The sequence below is a fragment of the Tamandua tetradactyla genome, chromosome 6 (assembly GCF_023851605.1).
Source record: "Tamandua tetradactyla isolate mTamTet1 chromosome 6, mTamTet1.pri, whole genome shotgun sequence".
Classification (NCBI taxonomy): domain Eukaryota; kingdom Metazoa; phylum Chordata; class Mammalia; order Pilosa; family Myrmecophagidae; genus Tamandua; species Tamandua tetradactyla.
In genome coordinates, this window is record NC_135332.1 from 106525747 (window position 1) to 106544547 (window position 18801).

Below are 18801 nucleotides of genomic sequence, written 5' to 3' on the forward strand. Positions count from 1 at the left end.
TTAGAGTCCCTGTTCCTGATTTTTCCTGAAACGTTCAAAATATTGTCAATTCATTGAGAAATTCAACTATCTCTTCAAGAAGGGGGAAGTAAGAACATTTATAGACCAAATAGTTGAAAAAAGAGGAAGCAGTTAGATTGGTTTGTTCTTCCTGTTTTGGCAAGTCTATTTCCTGTCAACTTTCACCAAAAGGCCATATCTAATTTATTTCTTTTCTCATTTTTGCTCACATTCTCTTATTTATTACATTCATTTTATTCTTGTTTTTGTATTTATCTGTTTAGAATATAACAAAAAATTGAATTACTTATTTTTAGATCTTTCTGGATTAAACAGAGGGCAGCCAGCTACTATTAAGCTACACCAAAGAGAGAGAAAAAAAAAAGAGCATTCATAAAAAAAATGGACTTTTAAAAAAATACCAGATGAAAAGTAACTGAATCATCTTCACTAGAGCAGATAATCTTAGGGTGGTTTGTCTTGAAGACAGAGAGACAGAGAGAAATATCCACCCAAAAGAAACTCTAGGATCATAGTTTTCTGACCAGGTACACACGATGTTGCATTTTCTTATTTTGAAACAATATACTTCCTAAAATTCTGAATACGCTCTTATAATGCATATTATTCCTATTTACTTTTAAATAATTTCTGAAATTTAAATTTAAATTTTCAAAACTTTTTGGAAACTGTTTTGCGTTTGTCAATGTTTGTCTGAATAAATGCTCTGAAAATTTTCCTCTGCAGATTAATGTAGAAGAATGGTTACCATTCTTGAGAAATCAGGCTCTATTTTCAACAATTCAAATGTCCTAAGAGATAAATATTCATCTGAAATAGGGCTCCACAGGTTAGGTAAAAACATCAAATTTCTTTGCTTTTAGCCGACATGACATTAACTGACCTATCTCAGGTACTTTGCTTTTCAGTTACGCATGCATTAAGCATAGATAATACAGTCACACAGTTAGAAATCAAAACACTTAAAAAGATACACATTGAGACATCTTACTTCCACCCTATCCTACTTCATTCCATAATACACTTCTACTCTGTTTCCTATTATTTTCTTGTATATTTATTTAGCAATTTGTATACAAATATAACTATATATTCTGATTTCTTCCCTTTTTATACAAAAGGCAGCAAACCAAAAGCAGTATTCTAAATGTTACTTATTTTGGCTTACAGCACATCTGGAAATGTTGCGTTCCATTTTGTGGATGTACCACAGTTTATTTAACCAGTCCTTTACTGATGCACACGTGTTAAATTCCAAACTCTTGCTGCAATGAATCCCTTTGTTATGATTAGGTACATACGTCAACTTGGCCAGATGATGGTGCCCAGTCGTCTGATCAAGAGAGCACTGGTCTAACCATTACTGCAAGGACATTTTGTGGCAGGTTGATAATCTAGAAAACTGATTTATTAAATCATCAGCACATTGACTGCATCTGATTACATCTGCAGTGTGATAAAGGGAGTGCCTTCCACAATGAGTGATGTTTAATCTAATCAGTTGAAGGTTTGAAAGAGAAGTCAGAAGAGAGAATCTCTCTCCAGCTGGCCAGCCTCTCCTGGACAATGCATTGAAGACCTTCATTGGTGTTGCCAACTCGTGGACTGCTGTGTGGAATTTGGACTTGTACATCTCCACAGTTTCATGAAGGAGACACTTTTATAAAATCTCATATTTACAGATATCTCCTCTTGGTTCTGTTTCCCTAAAGGACCCTGACTGATACACCCTTGTATATGTAATTTTGTTTATGTACAATAATATCTGTAGGATAAATTCCCAGAAGTGCAAATACTATAATTTTAACAACAGTTTTCACATTACTTTCTATAGAGAATGAATCATTCTGTACTTGTTTCCCCACCGCTTCACTCATCCACTATATGATTGATATTTAAAACATAAAAGTAAATTTTAATTTAATAAAGTAGTTGGCTTTTTAGATATATATTCAGAATATCAGGTTAATGGGGGAAATAACAAGGCAACTCTTAAACAAGAAAGGATTGTGATGGTTTGGAGATTTTGTTGACCTCAGAAAAGATCATGTTCCAAAGCTAATCCATTCCTGGGGTGCAAACCTACTGTGGGTGGGACCTTTTGATTAGGCTATTTCAGTTGAGGCATGTCTCAGGCAGGTCTTAATCCTCTTACTGGAGTCTTTTATAACAGCATGAAATAAAGAGAAAGTGCAGGAGCTAAGAGAGAAGCACGCAAGAAGAAGCTCAGAAAGCCACAAGTGGAGCAGCCAGAAGCCAAAACCAATGAAGCCCAGAGAGGACAGCAGGTGCCACCATGGGTCCTGCCATATGACAGAGGAGGCCGGATCACAGGATCACCTGCTGAGGCCTTGATCTGAACATTTTCACAGCCTCAGAACTCTAAGCTTGTAAACTTACAATCCCCATTGTAAAAACCAGCCCATTTCTGGTATTATTGCACTTTAGCAACTTTAGCGAACTAAAACAGAATCCTTGGTGTAGAGGAAGAGCGACTGGAATATGTTTTTACTCACCCGCTGCTTAATTTTTTCTGTCAGGAACGGTTTAATCATGGAAAAGACAGCCTGGAAAACTATTGGCTCATTTACCAAATGGATGCCACGAACTTTCAATGGAAAGGAATCCTTTTTAAAAAAAAAAAAAGAAAATATGCTACTTCTAATAAAATAGAAATATTACAATTATATTCCTTAAGGCAAGTCCCTCTTTGAACACTTGCTATACTAGCAGGATCTAAAATGTGATTTTATTTTCAAAACTATTTATTCCATCAAATAACAGTCTCCTTTATTATTCATAGACACTAGATTAATAAAAGTTACCTGAAAAGTTTTCTCTTTATGGTTTAGAAAAACTATCTTAAGAAAGACCTAAACTTTTCATAAATAAGACCCAAGAAGTCACTTCTTCAATCACATATAATATTCTTTTAAGGAACCAATGTACAATTTGAACATTCATGTTATATTTCTCCCGCCTAACTTTTTATTTTGGAAAAAAACCAAATGTTCATAAAAGTTGAAAGAATACTACAATAAAAACACACTGTTTAAAACTTTTCGCATGAGTTTTTAATGACAAAATATTATAGGTTTAGTTAGAAGGTTTAATAAAAATTGAAAGACAAAAAAACAAGTTTCCCTAGCCCAAGATGTGTTATTAATACAGAACATTTTCCTTCCAGATTCTTTCATGTGAAGCTTTGCCCTATGCATAGCTTTTAGCGATGTCATTAATTTGCAGTTCTTCCTTCTTTTTTATGCATAATTTTATTTTAAACATAATTACTAATATGCTCTTTCTATGATTTGCATCCTGTTTTGGCCCATTGAAATAATACAGCTTTTGCAAACATTATGAGTTTGAATGCTATAGCATTAATCCATCAAATAATGTGCCATAATTTAAGAAACCATTTTCCCATTTCTGGTTACATAATCTGATTCCAATTTTCCACTTTTAAAAGTGATGCCCCTTTGGGACAATGAAAATTGTCTAAAATTGAGAGTGTTGATGATTGTACAACTAAACTAAGAGAGGATAATGTGAGACATGGGTTGTTGACTTTGGACATTATCCATGATACCCAATGGATATCCATTATCCATGATGCCCAGTTGACTGAGCAGTAGAATGGCAAACTGTGGTGTATACATATGATGGAATATTGTGAGGCTACAGAAAGGAATAAAGTTATGAGGTATGCAATGAGGTAAATGAATGTTGGGGCCATGATGTGGTGCAAAAGAAGCCAGAAACAAAAGAACAAATATGATATAGTCTCTTTTAGAAAGTACTTATAAGAAAATTGGGGCCTTGATTGTAAGCTCTCATAGCAGTTCACATTTAGTCCAGAGCTGTAATTGTTATTTCTAGATTTTGAAATGTTGTGCTATATATGTATAACTTGATATTTCCCTGGAACTCTGGGTACCTATGTGACACCTAAGATTCATAGTAGGTGTTCTGCAGCTCTGAAAGTCAGCATTGCCATATACAACAGCCAATGAAAATAGACCAGGCCTCAATTAGAGATAAGAACAAAGCGGATCAGGCTGGGACTAAGGTAAATCAGAATACAAGGGTAAGGATGACATAGTCTATATTTTAGAACTTCGTCTACTGTATGAGACCAAAGGAAGAAAGATTTATTTTGTCCCAAACTTAAATTTTTTGTAGCACATAATCTAACTCAACCTGTCTGGATAGCTAATTTAAACAACCCAAATACATGGAGCCCAGGATGGGAATGAGGGCTTGTAATTCTGTACAGCTTAATGTAAGACCTGGGGACATCCAGAGTATGTTGGGCAAATAATTTAGAAGTATTGACAAGGTCCCTTGAAGTATGGGAGAAAAAAATATGGAATGATTAAGATTTATCTCCAGGGAAACCCCTGATACCATCTCAAATATTACGGACTCCCAAGCCAGTAGGCCAAGACGTTGATCGTGAGACTTGCTCTTATGAAACTTATTTCTGTAATGGAGAAGCGAAATCTGCCTATGAGTTACTTCCAGAAAACCTGTTTCATGCTCAAATGTGGCCTCTCTCTTTCTAAGCCTTGCAAGGAAATCTTTTCCTTCCCCACTGTGTGGGACATGACATCCAGGAGTGAAAGTCTCTGGCAATGTGGGAGATGACTCCCAGGGATGAGCCTGGTGCTGGCTCCATGGGATCAACAATGCCATCCTGACCATAATGGGGAAAAGTACCTGGTACATAATAGGCTGCTATTATTATAAAACCCTTTATGTTATTAAAGATTATTCCTTAGCTAGGTTTCCAGAAGTACAATTCATGGGTAAAAGATGATGACCGTCTTTAAACCTTTTTATTTCCAAAAGAAAGGGTGCAATCTGAACCTATCAAGACTTAGGTGTAGCAGTTTTATCGTACTGTTGCTATAAATACTATTTTTGAGTCATTTTTTCACTCAGGAAAAAAAATTAACAACAGAAAGAAGTGTTCTTGCAGTTGTTTAAATGGATAAATTCTGTGGATACAAATTTTAAACATATTTCATAGTGTTTGTACCAACATTTTTTTCTTTTATGAATTAACGTCCTTTGACATTTTACCTCCTCTTAACATTATTGAATTCTCTGTGTCAATTAAAAGATTTCATTTAATTTTTTTAATAAACATAATATTGCTTCTCTTTGCCTAACATACAATGAAATTAGAAATTATTATTTGGAAATATTATACCTAATAGTTAAAATATAAAAATATTCATAGAATACTTACTGTAAGCACTGCAGCAATGTTCTTGGCTACAGAGGGGGTAATTTGCAGAGCATGAGAAAACTGCCAGCCCTCCAGATCAAAGACAGCCTTGATTCCATTCCGTTGAGTTTCCACCTCCTGTACAATAAGTTCTGATGTGATTAGACTTACGCGAAATACATCATAAGCCGTGAAAACTTTTGGGTCCCAATGTGCTAAAAAAAATAAAGAATATCATCTCTCAGCATTGTCTAAGGGATCAGAAATACTTACAAATAAAAACTAATTCTTTTTAGACTTAATGGATCAAGAATAAAAACATGTACAAAGTTCACAAATTGAATATTTGATCAAACTGGTGGGCCAAGAACATGTGTCTACTTCCTCAAATATCTAGACAAGAACAGTTTTAAGAATTGGGGAAATAAGAATGGATACAGGCTGGATATGATTGGAGATGGACCCATAGTCCATAACAAGCAGGAAAGGGCTGTGCCTAGAGAGGGGAATGCCTCTGGGCATGTGCCAAGTTAGGGTTATGGAAAAGGAGAAGAGGAGGTCTGGATTACCAAGAGCAGTTAGGTCTTACAGTAACCAAAGAGATTGCTAAAAGAAATGAATGAGGAGTAGGCAGGCAGGTTGACACCCCTGAAACCCCTCAATGACAAGTCACACATGGCAATCATTTGCCTACAGGCTGAAATAGGATGGGTAGGCTTTGGACAAAAGAGACAACAAAAGCTGCCCACAACCAGGAGACAGAAATACCACATATGCTAAGAAGAGGAGTTGCTAACATTCTGATCCATGTATCTTACTCTTCCTCACCATTCCTGGGACAGGACACAGCACACAGAAAGGACAATAATGGACAGGCCAATAGCTAATCTTAAAAAAAGAATGTATGCATTAAGAATCATGATATTGAAAACAAAACAACAAACAGGAGAGGACCCAAACTCAATAGCCAAAGTACAATTAATAAAGCAATAAACTCTAAAAGAAATACAATAGCTTCTGAGAGAAAAAAGATACTGCAGATGCCTATTATAAGGACAAGCTCTTGCTGAAAAGAATCAGTTGAGATCTTAGAAATAAAAATAAGAGAGTTCAAGCAAAAAAAACTCAGCTGATGAGACAAATGACAGAAAAGACATACCCAACAAATGAATAGCAGTTTGGAAGATCAAGCTAAAGAAGTTTCTCAGAACTCAGCCCAAGAAAGCCAGGAATTTTGATATATATATATATATATATATGAAGAGAAAAATTAAGAAATAGGCAATTAGAGCTATAGGTTACCAGGGGACAGGGTATGCATAGGGAAAAGGGAGTTAAGACTTAAAATGTAAAGTGTTCCTATTTGGAACAATGGAAATGTTTTGGTAATGGATGGTGGCAATGGTAGCACATCATTGAAAATGCAATTAACAGCACTTAAATATATATATCTGAATGTGGTTAAAGGGGGAAATGTTAAGTTGTATAAGTGATAGTAGAATAAAAATTACAAAATAAAAAATCCATGGAGGGGTGTGGCCAAGATGGTGGCTTAGCAATCAATGTGTGTGTTTTAGTTCATCCTCCAGAACAACTACTAAATAACCAGAAACAGTATAGAACAGCTCCCGGAGCCACGTCAGTGACCAGACACACAGCGTATCCCAGTCTGGACAGCTGGACCGTCTGCAAGCCTCCCCAGAACCGTGAGTTCCCCAAGCCACCGTGGCCAGTGACTGGCACCCCTCCCCCACAGGCTGCTTCCCAGAGGAGAAAGGAAAGAGAGTTAAATAGCAGCAAGGGCTGAGTCCAACCAAACACCAATCGTGGCATTAATTAACAAATTCTGACTACTAAAAATGGGCCCCCAGCTCAGGTGAACCTGGTCAAAGTGGAGGTCACTCATTGGGCTAATGGAAAAAGAAAAAAAGAAAAGAAACAGAGGTTTTTGTGGCTGTGTTTCTACAAGGCTTGACTGCCTCTGGATTCAGTGGCAGGACTTCTCAGGCTGCAACTGCCCCAGGCTTAGGCAGAAACAAGCTCCTTTCAGGGCTTGTCTTGAGCCTATGCCTTTCCCAGGGGAGAGGTGAAGCCCAACTCAGGTGGAATCCCTCCCTCAAGGAATTCAGACCCCAGGACTTGGTAATTTGAAGCCATTAAAACCAGCCTACAACCTCTCCTCTGTCTCCACCACGCCCCCAGCAGGGAGAGTCTTCCAAAGTTAAAGGTGCCACATCATCTTATGCTGGTGGGACCCACAGGCAGACAAGTGCCACATACTGGGCAGGATAAGAAAAACAGAGGCCAGAGACTTCACAGCAAAGTCTTTCAACCTGCTGGGTCTCACCCTCAGGGAAAACTGATGCAGGTGACTCCATCCCACTGATAGGAGGCCAGTTTAGTCCTGGAAAACCTGGCTGGGGTCTATAATACCTATGTAGATCCTCCTAAGGGTGGGTGGGGGAAAAGGCACCATACAAGCAGAGCAAGAAACAAGAAAACAAGAACTAAAAATTATCCTCTGTTAAACAAAACCTAAGCTAGAGGTCCAGAAAAAGCTGAACTGAATGTCAAAGAACAAATAGACAATAAATTCATCCAGCAAGAAAACCCTAGGTAAGAGAAGTGAAAGCAATCTCCAGAATAAACTAATTAAGGTAATGAAATGTCTAGACACCATCAAAAAATAACAAATCACACCAGGAAAATTGAAGATATGGCCCAGTGAAAGGAACAAACCAATAGTTCAAATGAGATACAAGAGCTGAAACAATTAATTCAGAATATATGAACAAACATGGAAAACCTCATCAAAAACCAAATCAATGAATTGAGGGAGGATATGAAGAAGGCAAGAAATGAACAAAAAGAAGAAATGGAAAGTCTGAAAAAACAAATCACAGAATTTATGGGAATGAAAGGCACAGTAGAAGAGATGAAAAAAAAACAATGTAAACCTACAATGGTAGATTTCTAGAGACAGAGGAAGGATTAGTGACCTGGAGGACAGAACATCTGAAATCCAACAAGAAAAAGAAATTATATGGAAAAATATGAGCAGGAACTCAGGAAACTGAATGATAATATGAAGTGCAGAAATATACATGTTGTGGGTGTCCCAGAAGGAGAAGAGAAGGGACAAAGGGGGAGAAAGATTAATGGAGGAAATTATCACTGAAAATTTCCCAGCTCTTATGAAAGACTTAAAATTACAGATCCAAGAAGTGCAGCATACCTCAAAGAGAATAGATCCAAATAGACGTACTCCAAGACACTTATTAATCAGAATGTCAGAGGTCAAAGAGAAAGAGAGGATCCTGAAAGCAGCAAGAGAAAAGCAATCCATCACATACAAGGGAAACCCAATAAGACTACGCGTAGATTTCTCAGCAGAAACCACGGAGGCAAGAAGACAGTGGGATGATATATTTAAATTACTAAAAGAGAAAAACTGCCAACCAAGAATTCTATACCCAGCAAAATTGTCCTTCAAAAATGAGGGACTCCCCTAAAAAAAAAAAAAAAAAAAAAATGAGGGAGAAATTAAAACATTTTCAGACCAAAAAAGTCACTGAGAAAATTTGTGACCAAGAGACCAGCTCTGCAAGAAATACTAAATGGAACACTAGAGACAGATATGAAAAGACAGCAGAGAGAGGTGTGGAGAAGAATGTAGAAGTGAAAACTATCAGTAAACGTAAAAAGAAGGAAAATTAGATATGATATATAAAATCCAAAAGGCAAAATAGTAGATGAAAGTACTGCCTGTACAGTAATGACACTAAATTTAATGTATTAAACTTCCCAAACAAAAGACACAGGCTGGCAGAATGGATTAAAAAACAGGACCTATCTATATGCTGTCTATAGGAAATATATCTTAGACTCAAGGATAAACACAAGTTGAAAGTGAAAGGTTGGGAAAAGATATTTCTTGCAAATAACAATCAGAAAAGAGCAGGGGTAGCTATACTAATATCCAACAAAGTAGACTTCAAATGTAAAACAGTTAAAACAGATAAAGAAGGACACTATGTATTGATAAAAGCAACAATTCAACAAGAAGACATAAGAATCATAAATATTTATGCACTGAGCCAGAAAGCTCCAAAATACATGAAGCAAACACAGAGAAAGATATACATCTACCATAATAGTTGGAGACCTCAATTCCCCACTCTCATCAATGGACATAACATCTAGAAGGATCAGTAAAGAAAAAGAGAATTTGAGTAATACAATAAATGAGCTAGATCTAACAGATATTTATAGAACATTACACCCCACAACAGCAGGATATACCTTTTTCTCAAGTGCTCATGGATCATTCTCAAGGATAGACCATACGATGGGTCAGAAAGCAAGTCTCAATAAATTTTAAAAGACTGAAATCATACAAAACACTTTCTTAGATCATAAAGGAATGAAGTCGTAAATCAATAATAGGCAGAGGGCCAGAAAATTCACATATATATGAAGGCTCAACAATACACTCTTAAACAACCAGTGGGTCAAAGAAGAAATTACAGTGGAAATCAGTAAATATCTCGAGGCAGATGAAAATGAAAACACAACATACCAAAAGTTATGGGATGCAGCAAAGGCAGTGCTAAGAGGGAAATTTATTGCCCTAAATGCCTATATCAAAAAAGAAGAAAGATAAAAAATCAAGGACTCAACTGTCCACTTGGAAGAACTAGAGAAAGAACAGCAAACTAACCCCAAAGCAAGCAAAATGAAATTATGAAGATTAGAGAAAAAATAAATGAAATTGAGAACATGAAAACAATTGAGAAAATCAACAAAGCCAGAAGTTGGTTCTATGAGAAAACTGATAAGATTGATGGACCCTTAGTGAGGTTGACAAAAGAAGAAGAGAGAGGATACAAATAAATAAAATCAGAAATGGAAGAGAAGACATAACCACTGACCCCACAGAAAAACAGAAAGTAATGAGAGGATACTATGAACAATTTTATGCTAATAAACTCGACAATGTAGATTAAATGGACAACTTCCTAGAAAGGCATGAACACCAACATTGACTAGAGAAGAAATAGACGAGCTCAACAAACCAATCACAAGTAAAGAATTTGAATATGTCATTAGAAGCTCCCCAAAAAGAAAAGTCCAGTACCAGATGGCTTCACGTGTGAATTCTACCAAACATTCAAGAAAGCATTAGTACCAATCCTGCTCAAAGTCTTCAAAAAAATTGAAGAGAGATAGCTACCTAACTCCTTCTATGAAGCCAACATCACCCTCATAACAAAGCCAGACAAAGATATTACAAAAAAAAGAAAACTACAGACCAGTCTCTCATGAATATAGATGCAAAAATTCTCAGCAAAATTCTTGCAAATTGAATCCAACAGCATATTAAAAGAATTATACAACATGATGAAATAGGATTCATCCCAGCTATGCAAGGATGGTTCAACATAAGGAAATCATTTAATGTAATACATCATATCAACAAATCAAAGCAGAAAAACCACATGATCATCTTGATTGATGCAGAAAAGGCATTTGAAAAAATTCAACATCCTTTCCTGTTGAAAACACTTCAAAGGATAGGAATAGAAGGGAACATCCTCAAAATGATAAAGGGAATATATGAAAAACCCACAGCTAACATCATCCTCAATGGTGAAAAACTGAAAACTTTCCCCCTAAGATCAGGAACAAGACAAGGATGTCCACTGTCACCACCGTTATTCAACATTGTGTTGGAAGTTCTAGACAGAGCAATTAGACAAGAAAAAGAAATATAAGGCAACAAAATTGGAAAGGAAGAAGTAAAACTCTCACTGTTTGCAGATGATATGATACTGTATGTCGAAAACCCTGAAAAATCCACAGCAAAACTACCAGAGCTAATAAATGAGTACAGCAAAGTGGCGGGTTACAAGATCAACATTCAAAAATCTGTAGTGTTTCTATACATTAGTAATGAACAATCTGAGGGGGAAATCATGAAAAAAATTCCATTTACAATTGCAACCAAAAGAATAAAATATCTAGCAATAAATTTAACTAAAGAAATAAAAGACATATACAGAGAAAATTACAAGAAATTGTTAAAAGGAATCACAGAACACCTAGATAAATGGAAGGACATACCATATTTATGGATTGGAAGACTAAATATAGTTAAGATGTCATTTCTACCTAAATTGATTTACAGATTCAATGCAATACCAATTAAAATCCCAACAACTTACTTTTCAGAAATAGAAAAACCAATAACCAAATTTATCTGGAAGGGCAGGGTGCCCTGAATAGCCAAAAGTATTCTGAGAAAGAAAAATGAAGTTGAAGGTCTCACACTACCTGACTTTAAGGCGTATTATGAAGCTACAGTGGTCAAAACAGCATGGTACTGGCATAAAGATAGATATACTGACCAATGGAATGGAATAGAGTGTTCAGATATAGACCCTCTCATCTATGGACAATTGATCTTAGATAAGGCAGTCAAGTCAACTCACCTGGGACAGAACAGTCTCTTCAATAAATGGTGCCTAGGGAACTGGATATCCACATGCAAAAGAATGAAAGAGGATCCATATCTCACACCCTATACAAAAATTAACTCAAAATGGATCAAAGACCTAAACATTAGATCTAAGACCATAAAACTGTTAGAAGAAAATGTAGGGAAATATCTTATAAATCTTATACTTGGAGGCAGTTTCCTAGACCTTACACCCAAAGCACGAGCATTAAATAAATAAATAAATAAATGGGAACTCCTCAAAATTAAACACTTTTGTGAATCGAAGAACTTTGTCAAGAAAGTAAAAAGACAGCCTACACAATGGGAGATCATATTTGGAAATGATATATCAGATAAAGGTCTAGTATCCAGAATATATAAAGAGATTGTTCAACTCATCAACAAAAAGACAGACAACCCAATTACAAAATGGGCAAAAGACTTGAACAGACACTTCTCAGAAGAGGGAATACAAATGGTCAAAAGGCACATGAAAACATGTGAAACTAGAAGGAAAGATACACGATAAAGACTGAGATGATAGAATCTGGGAATGCCTAGAGCATATAAAGATAGTGACTAAAGGTACAAATTTAAAAACGTTTTGCATGAGGAAGAACAAAGGAATGCGAATAGTGCAGGGTGTTGAAAATAAATGGTAATTAATATTTTAAAACTTTAATTTATGTGTGAGACTAAAGCAAAAAATGTTTATTTGGTACAAAATTTATATTTTGACTAGTGCATTTCCTTATATAACTTATGTGGACAGTTTAGTTGAACACCATAAGTACATGGAACCTTGAGTAAGGCATGATGAGATTTTGTAGGTTTGTCCAAAGTGATGCCTCAATAAGTCCCAGAAGGACTTGAACAGTGAATAAAAAAGTATTTGCAAAGTCCCCTTGGGGGAATGGTGAGAAAGGGAAAATTCAACTTCCCCAAGTGGAGAATTCTTGATATTCTCACAAGCAGTGGAGACAACAAAGCAACAGGCTGAGCCCCCAATCTTGCAGTTTGTTCATATGAAACTTAACCCCGCAAAGGATAGGCTAAGCCTACTTAAAATTAGGCCTAAGAGTCACCCCCAAGAGAACCTCTTTTGTTGCTCAGATGTGGCCTCTCTCTCTCAGCCAACACGACAAGCAAACTCACTGCCCTACCCCTCTCTATGGGGGACATGACTCCCAGGGGTGTGGACCTTCCTGGCAATGGGGACAGAAATCCTAGAATGAGCTGGACTCAGCACCAAGGGATTGAGAAAACCTTCTCAACTGAAAGGGGGAAGAGATAAATTAGACAAAATAAAGTGTCAATGCCTGAGAGATTCCAAACAGAGTTGAGAGGTTATCCTGGATGTTACTCTTATGCATTAAATAGATATCACCTTTTTAGTTAAGGCATAACAGAGAAGCTGGAGGGAAGTGCCTGAAAATGTAGAGCTGTGTTCCAGTAGCCATGTTTCTTGAAGATGACTGTATAATGATATAGCTTTCACAACGTGACTGTGTGATTGTGAAAATCTTGTGTCTGATGCTTCTTTTATCTACCTATGGACAGATAAGTAAAACATATGGATTAAAAATAAATAATAGGAGGAACAAATGTTAAAATAAGTTTAGTAGATTGAAATGCTAGTGATCAATGAAAGGGAGGGGTAAGGGGTATGGTATGTATGAATTCTTTTCTGTTTTTTTAAAATTTCTTTTTCTGAATTGATGCAAATGTTCTAAGAATTGGTCATGATGATGACTATACAGCTATATGATGAAAAAAGAAAAAAAGAATGTTCATATTGTATGTTGATTTTATTAATAAAAAATTTTTTAAAAGCCATACCAATTCTGGTACATTGCATTCCAGCAGCTTTAACAAACCAAAACAAACACCTAACACAATGAGTTAAATATATATATATATAACTAAATAATAGTAAAATATCAAAATACCAAAGTTTCTGGCTTGGACAACTGGGTAGAACAAGCAGTGCCATTTATTAAGATAAGGAACACTGGCAGATAAGTGATTTTGAAGGAAAAGATCATCAAAAGTTTTGGACCTGTTAACATAGTGGCTGTGAGACATGCGGCTGGGTAGAGCTGGAAATGAGGAGCTGGTTGTGTGGGTCCTGATTCCCAAGGAGAAGACAGAAGTGAAGAGATAAAACTGGGAGCTGTTTGTACATATGTGTTGAACTAAAACAGGGAATGTCTTAGATTCATGTTTGTCTGATGATTTGGTATAGAGATAAAGTAGTAGAAAACTAGGAGCCTGTGGACAATGTCTTGAGAAGCTTCAGAATTTAAAAGGTGAGTTCTCCCACAAAGGAGAACAAGAAGAAGTAGCCAAACAGAGTCAAGAGGTTATCCTGGAGGTTATTCTCATGCATTAAGTAGATATCACCTTGTTATTCAAGATGTAATGGAGAGGCTAGAGGGAACTGCCTGAAAATGTAGAGCTGTGTTCCAGTAGCCATGTTTCTTGAAGATGATTGTATAATGATATAGCTTTCACAATGTGACTGTGTGATTGTGAAAACCTTTTGTCTGATGCTCTTTTTATCTACCTTGTCAACAGATGAGTAGAACATATGGAATAAAAATAAATAATAGGGGTAACAAATGTTAAAATAAATTTAGCTTGAAATGTTAGTATTCAATGAATGGGAGGGGTAAGGGGCATGGTATGTATAAATTTTTTTTCTGTTTTCATTTTATTTCTTTTTCTGAATAGATGCAAATATTCCAAGAAATGATCATGATGATGAATATGCAACTATGTGATGATATTGTGAATTACTGATTATATATGTAGAATGGAATGATCAAAATAGGAATGTTTGCATTTGCTTGGTGCTTTTTGGTATTTAAAAAAGTAAAATTAAAATTTTTTTTAAAAAAAGAAAGAAGGAGTGGCCAGTTATAAAAACTGAGGGTAACAAGGCATCAGAAAAGCCAAGGGAAGTGGGTATTTCAAGAAAAAAAATGGAGGTCAATTAACTTAGGAACACACATCCTCTGCATTTGGTGAAAAAAGGTCAGTGATGATTTTTAAAGGTTCTTTCAGTAAAGAGATAGGAGTGAAACCAGACAAGAGTGAGATGAGGAGGAACGCTGAGAAAATATGAATGGAGAATATAATGAACCTAAGAAATCTGGCTAAGTACAAGAGAAGGCAGAGAGGGAGCCAAGAGGAACTAATGGGATTGAGGAGGGGTTTTTGTTTTGTTTTAGATAAGAGATCACTGAGAGATTTAAATGTTGATGGGTAGTATCTAGTAGCAAAGAAAAAGCTGAAGATATAGAAACGATAGGGATAATCAGAAGTATAAGGTTCCTAAAAAGGCATAGTGCGCTCGCCCTCACTTTTTAGAAGTCTCAGATTCTTGGCAATAATTTGAATAATCAACCCATGGATAACCCTGCTCATAAATATTTTATTACTTCAGACATTGGCTGAATGCTACACTGATAAAAATATGAACAGGACAACTGAAAGTTTTCAGATGAGAAAGCAGTTAAATTTTCTGAGCCAGTCAACCTGGGTGTCCAGACCCGTGTTGCCATATTGCAGGCATTAGCTCTGTGCAGCTATTTAAATTTAAATTAATTAAAAATTAAAAAAATTTAATATTCAGTTAAGTTAAATTGAGCCACATTTCAAGTGATTAGTAGCCTCATACAGCAATTTTATCAAAACAGAAAACTCTATTAGACAGTGCTGAAATAGACTTCAAGCTCTTTTAAGGCAAAAAACATGCCTTAAAATTTTTGTTAAAATTTACTTTTTATTAGAGATGTGGAAGGTATATGGAAAAATCATGAAGAAAGTACAAAGTTCCTATATAACCCCCTCACACACCTCGTTTTCCTAATGATTAACTCTTTGTATTGGTAGGGAAGCTTTGTTGCAATTGATGAAAAATATTATTATAATTATACTAATAACTATGTTCCATAGCTGAAATTAGGGTTTTCTGGTAGTGTTGTACATACCTATGGGCTTTTAAAAAACTTTTATTCTAGTAAAACTTATACAATAACCTAAAATTTCCTCTTTAAACCACATTCTAATATATAATTTAGTGGTATTAGTTATATTCACAATGTTCTACCATCACCGTCATCCATTATTTCAGATTTTTCCATCACCTCCAAAAGAATTGTACCAATTAAGATTTACTTCCCATTCCTCACCTCCACCCCAGCCCCTGCATTCTAAATTCTATAAGGTTTCTATACACCTGCATTCTAAATTCTGACTCTATGAATTTGCGTAATCTAATTATTTCATATCACTGAAATCATAATATACATTTGTATTTTTGTATCTGCCTTATTTCACTTAGTATGATGTCTTCAAGGTTAGTCCATCTTGCAACATGTATCAGGACTTCACTCCTTTATATGGCTGAATAATATTCCATTGTATGGATATACCACATTTTGTTTATCTATTCATTTGTTGATAGACACTTGGGTTGCTTTCATCTTTGGGTAAATGTGAAATAATGCCATTATGATCATTGTTGTGCAAATGTCTTTTTAAGTCCCCACTTTCAAATTGGGTATATATCTAGAAATGGGATTGCTAGATCAATATGATAGTTCAATACTTAACTTTCTGAGGCACCGCCAAACTTTTCCACAATGGCTACACCATTTTACCACCCCACCAATAATGAATGAGTGTTCTTATTTGTCCATATCCTGTCCAATACTTGTAATCTTTCTTTGTTTAATGGTAGCCATTTTGGCAGGTGTAAAATGGTATCTCACTGTGGTTTTGATTTCCATTTCCCTAATGACTAATGATGTTAAGCATATTTTCATGTGATTATTGGCTATTCATATACCTCCTTTGGAGGAATGTCTTTTTAAGTCCCTGCACATTTATTAATCGAAATTTTGTCCTTTTGTTGTTGAGATGTAGGATTTCTTTACATATTCTAGATATTAAATATTTATTGGATATGTGGTTTCCAAATATTTTCTCCCATTCCATAAGTTGTCTTTTTACTTTCATGGTGAAGTCTTCTGATGCACAAGTTTTAAATTCTGATGGGTCCTATTTATTTATTTTTCCTTTGGTTGCTTGTGCCTTTGGTGTAAAGTGTAAGAAACCATTGCCTAACACAATCTCTTGAGGTGCTTTCTTATATTTTATTCTAGTTTTATAGTTTTATTTCATATACTTAGGTCTTTGACCCATTTGAGTTAAATTTTGTATGTGGTGTGAAGTAGGAGTACATCTCCATTCTTTCACATATGGAGATCTATTTTTCCCAATACCATTTGTTGAAGAGACTGTTCTTCCCCATTGAATGGACTTTGTACCCTTGTCAAAAATCATGTGGGCATAAAATCAGCCCTTAATCTTATCTGGACTCCCTTGTGAATAGTGCATTGCTTTTTTCTTGCTACTTTCAGAACTCTTTCACTGTCCGACGCACATGACACTTTTACTATTTTGTGTTTGAATGTGGTTCTACTTCAGTTTATTCTGTTTGAGACTCATTGGATTCAGAACACTATAGACTGTGGAAGAAAAAATGACCAGAAATAACTTGATGTTGAACTTCTAGCCTCCAAATTGTGAGACGATAGATTCCTGTTGTTTAGGTCAATCAATTTGTGTTATTTCTCAGAGCCAACCTGGCAAATTAAAACATCATCCTATATTTTGATAAAATATAGGTTTATTCACTAAATAAAATCTTATCCCTAAGGAACTCAAGAAACTTCACTACTATTATCTCATTAACATCCTATCACACTGGTGTAAAAATAAAAAAACAGAGAAGACATTATCTTTTGTGTTCTATAGACAATTTCATGATTAACCCAGTTTTTACACATAAGCTGGAGCAAAAAATCAGAATCATTCTCCTCAATTTTCTGCTACCCTTTAAATAATTAAATACAGTGTTGTCTTCACAAGATAGCAAGTGATTAAGGTGTTACAGGCTGGTATCTTATCTATAAACATGCAGGAAACACAACTATACAGCTATTTTAAAGTACTCTAGAATCTTTAAATATCTAAACATTTCTGTAAGACTTTACTTCCCAAAATTCTGCTCATGAAATGCTGGTAATCTCTGCCCTTTCAACTGGGCCACGAGAGGGTGCTAGTAGCATTGTGAGCCCTTCCCATATACACATCAGTTTCAATCACACACCTGTCTGAGGAAGGGTCTCAGAAGTTATAGGTCACTAACCTACAAGAAACAAGAGAAAAATCTAGTGGTAAAAAGGGGGAAGGCATGAAAAGAAAGAGGTGCAAATAGAACACAGCTTCTTCGACAATTCCCAGGGCTACTGCTTTCCCACTGCACCCTGCTTCATTCAGAGCTGTGAGCTGCTTGCTCCTTAGCCTGGGCCATTACTCAACTAATCATCCTCTCATCCCGCAATTACTTAAAGAGTACGCACCATGTGCCAGATCCTGTTTTAGGTGCTTGATATACATCAGTGAAGAGGACACACAAAAATCCCTGCTGTAGTAGAATTTATATTATCATAGTTCAGAATTCTTACTCGTATTTCCTGCTAAGCAATTTAAAAATACTTTCCCTTGATCTTTTTTATTTTCACCCAACTCATCTTCTTTGTTTTCCTTCTATTTCATGTAGCAGACTGTGAAGAAGAATGGAATAGGGTTTTCACTGGCTTTTCTAAACTTTCTCACAACTGCCAAAGTTTTATATTTGGAGGACATGCATTAAAACCTAATTCTTAAGGAATTAATGCTTAAGTCGTGCAGGGTATTTAAGTTGATTGTATAGTTTTGGTAATGGATGGTGGTGATAGTAGCACAACACTGTGGACATAATTAACAGCATTGAATTATATATTTGAATGTAGTTAGATAGGGGAAATTTTAGGTTATATGTTACTAGAATAAAAATTTAAAAATAAAACCATAAGACTGTATAACAAAAACAATGTAATTGATAGACTATAATTAATAGTACAGTTTTAAAAATGTCCTTTCATGAATTGTAACATAATGTACCACACTAATGCAAAGTGTTATTAATAGGGTG

General features: G+C 35.6%; 1 protein-coding gene across 3 annotated transcripts in view; it reads right to left on the reverse strand.

Moving 5' to 3' along the window:
- TTPA (alpha tocopherol transfer protein) overlaps window positions 1-18801 on the reverse strand; it is a 33638-nt gene that overhangs the window by 2937 nt on the left and 11900 nt on the right. For 2 of the 3 annotated variants that reach the window (XM_077166862.1, XM_077166863.1), the window contains exons 3-4: window positions 5276-5469; window positions 2538-2648 (exon numbers count right to left, since the gene is read on the reverse strand). The exons of the other annotated variant lie outside the window; for it this stretch is intronic. In XM_077166862.1, the coding sequence (XP_077022977.1) occupies window positions 2538-2648; window positions 5276-5469 (305 nt within the window). The remainder of the gene's footprint in view (window positions 1-2537; window positions 2649-5275; window positions 5470-18801) is intronic. 3 annotated transcript variants of the gene reach the window in all.